General features: G+C 54.4%; 1 protein-coding gene across 1 annotated transcript; it reads left to right on the top strand.

Moving 5' to 3' along the window:
* Positions 1-1,118: 1,118 nt before the first annotated feature.
* On the top strand, positions 1,119-8,087 carry LOC123254209 (the record flags this gene model as incomplete). The annotated part of the gene is given in 6 exon segments (XM_044683263.1): positions 1,119-2,247; positions 2,250-2,666; positions 2,763-6,309; positions 6,836-7,064; positions 7,281-7,446; positions 7,664-8,087. Coding segments are annotated over 6 exon segments (5,912 nt in total), but the record flags the coding sequence as incomplete, so codon positions are not given.
* Positions 8,088-8,771: the final 684 nt, after the last annotated feature.

Below are 8,771 nucleotides of genomic sequence, written 5' to 3'. Positions count from 1 at the left end.
GAATGTTTGATCAAGTGCTTCCTGACCCCTAATCCTGAAACCCCCCAGATGCTTCCTGACCACCTGTCCCTGACACCACCTTGATAATTATGTACGCACCAGCCCCCTTCCCCAAACCTTTCTATATAAACCCTTGGCTGGAGATGCCTTGGGGTCAGACTGGCCAGCCTTCCTCTCTGCCACTGACCCTGGCTTCTCTGCTAGCAAAATATATGGACCTCTTCTTGCATATTGCAGTGTCGGTGTGATTCTTCCTGCCACGATCGAATCTGGGTATCAAAACTTGGGTACAACATCTGGGGGCTCGTCCCTCGTGGCCAGGACAGGATCCACTGCCAGAAGAGCCAAGGGGTGAGGAGATCTGGAGCTGAGTGGCCTGTGTATGTGGTGAGCACAGGAGTGTGTGAGTGTGGTGTGTGTGGGTCGAGGCACGGGCCCTAGCGTGTGACTGTGTGATTGAACTGATGGGGAAGGTGGTGTTTTGGTAAGCATAATAGCTAAGTGGTTCGGCTTGCCCCACCGCTCCGGGGTTTATACGGAGGAACCTATGCCAAGCTTACCAACCAAGGGCACCCCTTCCACCTGTTTCTGAGAGAGGACTGGGGCAGTGCGCATCTCCTTTGACCCGCGAGGGCTAAGGTCGGAACCCCTGGGAGCAAGTGCTGTGTGTGACTGACAGGCCACATAGACCATTGGACCTCCTTATCCCCTTGGAATCATTTTTTTGGAACTTGTGAGGTTCGAGGCCTCACAGGGCCCCAAAGCAAAAGGCTTGAATCCTGTCTTTGGGGACCAGCCGGATGGTTCAAGGCCTCCGGATTTTCTTGGGGTATTGAGGCCCCAAGTCAGGGGTTCGAGTCCTCTGAGGAAGGTACCAGTGGACGCACTGGAGGTTGGGAGGAGAGAGAGGACCAAGATCCAGTCCCCACATCAATTGACACGATCCCCATCAATTGTTCGGGACTGGTCTGGGCTCCCCCAGCCAAGTGAGTGTGAGCGTGCGCACGTTTGTCTTGTGTTTGTCTTGGTTGTCTTCCCCGTTACGTATCTGTTTTGTTGCCTTTCTGTTAACCCCTGTCCTTTGTGGCCTCCTCTCACCTTTTCTCTTGGTAGCCACGATGGGCCAAAGTAAGTCCACCCCCCTTTCTCTTATGGTTTCCCATTTCCCGGACTTTAAAGCCCGGGCCCATAATCTGTCCGTCTCGGTAAAGAAAGGGAAACTGATCACATTGTGTACTTCTGAGTGGCCCTCATTTGGGCTCGGGTGGCCGCGGGACGGCACACTCAACTTAGGGGTAATTTCAAAAATCCGAGCTAAGATCCTCGATCTGGGGCCCCAGGGACACCTAGATCAGGTCCCCTATATCTTAACCTGGCAAGACCTGGTCCTTGACCCCCCACCTTGGCTCCGGGATTTTGTTCAAACAGAACGAGATTCCCCAGAAACAGGCATACAACAAGCAGGTGGGACCATCGGGACCCTTGCACTCAGTACAGGAGGTAGGGAAACTGAGGACTCATCCCCCAAGCCCAAGTCCTCTATCCCTCCTGTTTTTCAAGAATCCTCTCCCGAACCCCCTGAGATTCTGTCCCCTCCCCCTTATGCCCCATTGTACCCTCCGTTGGAAGGGGTGGCAGGAGGGGTGCCTCAACCAGAGGTATCTCAGCTAGGAGGGGCAGCAGGAGGGGTGCCTCCCCCGGCCCTCAGCACTAGGAGCCGAGGCAAGCAAGGGACCCCAGAACCACCTGAACAGACCCCGGGAGACCCAGTTCCGGTGTTCCCAGTCCAGATGGTGGGGCCTGTGGTTCAAGGGGGACCCCGTAGTTATCAATACTGGCCATTTTTGTCCAGTGATCTCTACAATTGGAAATCCCCAAACCCTCCCTTCTCTGAGGAACCCCAGAAACTCATTGCCCTATTGGAATCTATTTTGTTCACACACCATCCCACTTGGGATGATTGTCAACAGTTATTACAGGTACTCTTCACCACAGAGGAACGTGAACGAATCCTCCACGAGGCTCGCCGACATGTTCCTGGGATAGACGGGCTCCCCACAACCCAGCCTCACCTTATAGAGGCGGCTTTTCCCTCCACTCGCCCCCCCTGGGACTTTGAGCAACAAGAAGGTAGGGATCACCTACGTGTCTATCGCCAGGTTCTCATGGCCGGTCTCCGTGCTGCGGCTCGAAAGCCGACTAATTTGGCTAAGGTATATTTAGTTAGACAAGGGCCTGATGAGAGCCCTGNCCTATGGACCCCCTGGCAGAAACCAGTCGGGCGGCGGTCCTACTCTCATTTGTCAACCAATCGGCCCCTGATATCCGCCGAAAGCTCCAAAAGATAGAAAACCTGGGAGAGCAGTCTATAGGTGACCTCCTTAAGGTAGCTGAGCGAGTGTTTAACACCCGAGAAACTCCTGAGGAAAGGGCAGAGCGCCTACACCAGGAGGAGCGGGAATACAAGACCAGGCAGCACCAAGAGGATCGGGAGTACAAAGCCAGACAGGACAGAAAGAATCAGAAAGACCTAGCTAAGATCCTGGTGGCTGGGCTGTCCCAGCAACTGCACAAGGAGCTCCCCAGTAATCGAGGGGGCCGCTCATGTTGCTTCCAATGCGACCAGGAAGGCCACTGGAAACGAGAATGTCCAAATCGGCCCAGGAGCAGAACCCCTCGCCCTGGCCTTGCTGGTTCAGACTCCCGGGCACCTCCCAATCCTAACCCCTCCCGCCACCCGCGCCATGACCAACGCCCTAAAGTTCTCTGGGCCAATGAGGGGGAGGAAGATTGAAGAGGATGGGACTCTCAACCCCTCCCAGAGTCCTGGGTAACCCTGAAGGTGGAGGGGAAACCAATGAACTTTATGGTTGATACAGGTGCTCAGTTTTCAGTTCTAACAAAACCTGTCGGGGCAGTCTCCTCTAAAGCCAGTTGGGTGCAGGGTGCCACCGGTACCAAAAGATATAATTGGACCACTGGCCGCCAGGTGGACCTCGGTCGCCATCGAGTTACTCATTCCTTTCTTGTCATCCCTGATTGCCCAGCCCCTCTCCTAGGACGGGATCTCCTGCACAAGGCAGGGGCCCACATCCATTTCTCAAACTCTGGGGTCTCAGTCACAGATGATCAGGGTTCACCTCTATACGTTTTGACTCTATCCCTCCATGATGAGCATCGCCTCCATGCAGATCCTGCCCCGCTGGAAGTTCCAGACCACGTCCGCCCCTGGATGGACAAGGTATCTGAGGTATGGGCTGAGATTTCGGGCGTGGGCCTGGCCGTCCAGCAACCCCCCATCATTGTGGCACTTAAACCAGGGGCGACTCCAGTGAGGGTCAAGCAGTATCCCATGTCCTTGGAGGCCCGAAGAGGGATTGCCCCACATATCACTCGTCTTCGGGAAGCAGGTATTCTGGTCCCCTGCCGATCCCCATGGAACACCCCTCTCCTACCTGTCCGCAAGCCAGGAGGACAGGACTTTCGCCCAGTCCAAGACTTGAGGGAGGTGAATCTGCGAGTGGAGGACATCCACCCCACTGTACCTAACCCATACACCCTGCTGAGCTCACTGCCACCTGACCTCAGCTGGTACACCACCCTCGACTTGAAGGATGCCTTCTTCACCTTGCCACTAGCCCCCGTTAGCCAGCCCTTGTTTGCCTTTGAGTGGCATGATGAGCAGGCGCACACAACAGGCCAACTAACGTGGACTCGGTTGCCCCAAGGGTACAAAAATTCCCCGACAATCTTTAATGAGGCCCTCGCCTCAGATCTGCGGGAATTCCGCCAGAGTTACCCCCTCATTACCCTCCTCCAATACGTAGATGACCTCCTACTTGCTGCTCCTACCCAAGCGGCTTGTGAAACTGCTACCCAGGGCCTGCTAGAGACTCTAGGTCGCCTTGGCTATAGGCTGAGCGCTAAGAAGGCCCGTATAGCCCAGCGGGAGGTCACCTACCTGGGATATAAGCTTCAAGGGGGGCAACGGTGGCTGACCCAGGCCATGAAAGATACTGTCTTGTGCCTTCCTCCACCAAAGGGACCCCGGCAAGTGCGGGAATTCCTAGGGTCAGTGGGGTATTGCCGCCTCTGGATCCCTGGGTTTGCAGAGATTGCCCGGCCCCTATACGAAGGCTCTAGGGAGAAGGCAGACTGGACTTGGTCACCTGCCATGAACGATGCCTTTCAGAGACTCAAACAGGCCATGCTAACTGCCCCTGCCCTAGCCCTGCCAAACCCTGAAAAGCCCTTTCAGTTATTTGTAGACGAAAAGAAGGGAGTAGCTAAGGGGGTGCTGACCCAACGACTAGGGCCTTGGGACAGGCCAGTAGCCTACCTGTCCAAAAGACTAGATCCTGTGGCATTGGGGTGGCCCCCCTGCCTACGCATCATAGCTGCTGTGGCCTTATTAGTCCGAGATGCCGACAAGCTCACGTATGGGCAGGCCCTTCGAATAACCACTCCTCATGCCGTTGAGGGCATCCTTAAACAACCACCTAGTCGATGGATGTCTAATGCCCGCCTTACTCACTATCAGGGCTTGTTGTTGAATGCCCCCCGAATCTCCTTCCATGTGACGTCCGCCCTGAACCCTGCAACCCTACTACCTGACCCCTCACCAGACCAACCCTTACATGATTGCCAGGAGATCCTGGCTGAGACAGTGACGGCCAGACCAGACCTCAAGGATACACCACTTCCCAATGCGGACCTGGTATGGTTTACGGATGGGAGCAGCCTCATCCAGGACGGGAAACGACGGGCAGGAGCAGCAGTGGTGGATGCGTTGGGGAACCTCATCTGGGCAGCAGCGCTACCCGAGGGAACCTCGGCTCAGAAAGCAGAGTTGGTTGCCCTACAAACGGCCCTTGAAAAAGCTGAAGGGAAGCGACTGACAGTATACACAGACAGTCGGTATGCCTTCGCCACCTTGCATGTCCATGCACCCATCTACAGGGAGAGAGGGTTTCTCACCGCAGGAGGTAAGGGGGTCAAATATCTGGAAGAAATCCAAGCACTCCTCTCTGCAGTTTGGCGACCCAAGGCAGTAGCTGTGGTCCATATCCCTGGCCACCAAAAAGGAGACTCTCTGGAGGCACGGGGAAACCGAGCTGCTGACCAGGCGGCACGAGAAGCTGCCTTCCATTCGCCCCTCCTCACCCTGCCCATGACCATACCACCCCCTCCATCTGGGGATCCTCAATACTCGAAACAAGACTTAGATTGGGTGGCACGGCACCATGGGGTTAAAGACGGCCTGTGGTACAGAGACCCGGAAGGCAACAGAATTCTCCCTGAAGCTCTGGGACAGCTGCTCTGCGCTCACCTGCACCATCTTTCTCATCTGGGGGAGAAGAAACTTGCCCAGCTTCTGGACAAGGGACAACTGAGGTTCCCAGGCCGGGCAACCTACTTAACACAACTCGTAGCCGCTTGCCGAGCTTGCCAACTAATGCGGTCAGGGAAACCTAATAGACATGAAGGACATCGAGTGCGCGGAGAACGGCCCTGCCAATCCTGGGAGGTGGATTTCACTGAGGTAAAGCCTGGAAGGTATGGGTACCGTTATTTGCTGGTATCTGTGGACACCTTTTCAGGTTGGCCAGAGGCATTCCCAACCAAAGCTGAAACAGCCCAGGTGGTAGCTAAGAAACTGATGGAAGAGATCATCCCTCGCTCCGGGTTCCCGGTAACCATTGGTTCTGACAATGGACCTGCTTTTGTGAGCAAGGTCCTTCAGGAACTTGCAGCCGCCCTGGGGGTGGATTGGAAATTACATTGTGAGTATAGCCCCCAGAGTTCCGGCCAGGTAGAGAGCATGAATAGAACAATTAAGGAGACACTATCCAAATTGGCCCTCGAGACTGGCATAGACTGGGTGACCCTCCTTCCTTTAGCTCTCTTCCGGGCCAGGAATACTCCTGGCCCACACCACCTTACCCCTTTTGAGATCTTGTATGGCTCTCTTCCCCCCATCCTTCCCCAGGTACCCCGGATGCCCACAAAGCCCCAAGGGCCAGAGGAATTCCGAGCCATGCTCTTGGGGCTTGCAGAAGCCCACCGTGATCTGTGGCCCCGGCTCAGAGAATTCTTCCAACCCCCTCCTCTTCCCCCACACGACTTTGCACCTGGAGATTGGGTGTGGGTTAAACGGCACCAGCGTGCCACCCTCCAGCCCCGCTGGAAAGGTCCGTATGTCACTCTTTTTGTCACCCCCTCTGTTTTAAAGGTTGATGGCGTTGGACCTTGGATCCACCACACACATGTTCGCCGAGCAGACCCACCTGAGCACTCTGAACCCCAGTGGCAAGCCCGCAGACACCCTACGAACCCCCTCAAGATTCGTCTCCTCAAAAGAAAAGGGGAAACTCATGCGCCTAACTAAAAATCCGATACCCCTCTTAGGGTTGGGTTCCTATTTCCATTTTCTTTCCCTCTTTCTGGCCCCATACCTTTGTCTTTTTTTCCTTTTATCGGTTGTGGACGGTCACCTACCCCATGAACGTTCCCAACAACCCTCCAACCCACATCAACCTTGGAAATGGACCCTTTACAGCTGGGACCGAGCCATGGTCGTATCCACCCAAGTAGTTACTGGATCCCCCACATTCTTCTTTTACCCTTGCCAACTTATGATCCTCCCCAATACTTGTGAGCTCACCCTTAATCCTCACGGGAAGAGGAGTTTTCAACTGAAGGACTATTATCTCTGTCCCTCTTCAAATCCAGGAAAATCATATTGTAACTCTCCTGGACACTTTTACTGCTCCCATTGGGGCTGCGAAACCCAGGCCACAGGATGGACACCCCCTACCTTGGACCCACACCTTAGGCTCACCTGGAGCCCATCCGGCTGCGAGCCTCGCCGGATAATCACGCACATCGGCGGAGCTGATGAGGTTGGAGGTGACTGCCAACACCTTAAGTTAACTGTCTTGACCCCCTCTGACAACGCCTGGATCTTTGGACGTACCTGGGGTTTCCGCATGGTTCAGAGCGGGAATGACCCCGGGGGACTGTTTTTAATTAAGAAAGAACCGGTCCAGACCAAGGCCGAATCTGTAGGTCCTAACTTGGTTCTTAAACCCAACCTACCTCGGCCATTACCCCCTACGCAGCCCCCTGCTCCGAAGCTGACTTCAGACGCAAGGGTCCCAGAGAGGCATACCAATGCCCCTCATCCTTCCCTCCCACAGCCCACTACCCCTGGTCTAGTCCCAAACTTAGAGAGCCCCCTCATACCTCTACTTAACGCTTCCTATAACTCCCTTAATCAGACATTCCCTAATATGACCTCAGATTGTTGGCTTTGTTTGGGGATCCGACCCCCTTATTATGATGCCATTGCACTCAATGCTTCCTTTAATAGGTCCTCTCAGGATAGGCCTCCCGAGTGTCGCTGGGATGAACGGAAAAATGGGCTCACTATGGACTCTGTGTTGGGTACCGGACGGTGTGTAGGCCGGGTGTTAGACGCCCACTCCCACCTCTGCACCCAGATATCTCTCCCTACATCCTTTAAATTCCTCATTCCCCCATTGGGCGCCCGCTGGCTATGCACTTCCTCCGGCCTTACGCCCTGTGTGTCCTCTACAACCCTGAGAGCAACCGGTGAAATGTGCCTTCTGGTAACGGTTGTCCCACGAGTCTTATACCACAGGGGAAGACATGGTCAGGTACTGGGACCCCCAAAACCGCCCGTCCCCTAGAATCCGCAGGGAGCCCATCACTGCCATTACGTTAGCCACGCTCTTAGGCTTAGCTGGGGTTGGGACCGGCATAGCCTCTCTCACTCAGCATCACCAGAGCCTGGCTGCCTTACGAGCCGCGGTAGATGAGGATCTGGCCCGAGTTGAGAACTCTATCACCCACTTGGAGAAATCTCTATCCTCCCTCTCAGAGGTTGTGCTCCAGCAGGGCCGTGGGCTCGACCTCCTCTTCCTCCAACAAGGGGGTCTCTGTGCCGCCTTGGGGGAGGAATGTTGCTTTTACGCTGACCATACCGGCATTGTCAAGGAATCTATGACCAAACTCCGAGAGGACATTGCTAAAAGGAAAACGGAGCGGGAAGCTCAGGCATCATGGTAGGAGCAACTGTTCCAGTGCTCCCCCTGGCTGACCACTCTGATATCTACTCTCCCAGGGCCCCTAATCCTTCTAACCCTCCTTTTAACTTTCGGGCCCCTCATTCTTAACCGACTAGTAGCTTTTGTAAAGGAACGTATTAACACGGTTCAGCTTATGGTCCTGCCTCAGTACTACCAAACAGTCCCCACCCTTGAGACAACACATACTGACGCTGCTGTTTAAAAGGACCTCCTGAGGATGGTTCCTCAGGATCATAAGAAAAAGTGGGAAATGATAAGCCCAAAAATCAAAACTCCAGCCCCAAATATTTTCTGTTCCCTCACCTCCCCCCCTTGACAAACCTAAAAACGTTTCCAGCTAAAGCTATCTTAACACCTCCTTGAGAAATCTTTACTACCCTTCCTGGGAATGTTTATTACCCAGATCTACCTCCGGAATGTTTATTACCCTGATCTACCTCCGTGGGAATGTTTTATTAACCCGATGCATATTTACCCCTTTTTATGAATGTTTGATCAAGTGCTTCCTGACCCCTAATCCTGAAACCCCCCAAATGTTTGCTGACCCCTGACCCTGAAACCCCCTCCCCAGATGCTTCCTGACCACCTGTCCCTGACACTACCTTGATAATTTTGTACGCACCAGCCCCCTTCCCCAAACCTTTCTATATAAACCCTTGG

This window comes from Gracilinanus agilis, unplaced genomic scaffold, assembly GCF_016433145.1.
Source record: "Gracilinanus agilis isolate LMUSP501 unplaced genomic scaffold, AgileGrace unplaced_scaffold17642, whole genome shotgun sequence".
NCBI lineage: Eukaryota > Metazoa > Chordata > Mammalia > Didelphimorphia > Didelphidae > Gracilinanus > Gracilinanus agilis.
Note: the sequence above shows the minus strand (reverse complement) of the source record. Positions and strands in the feature narration are given on the sequence as shown.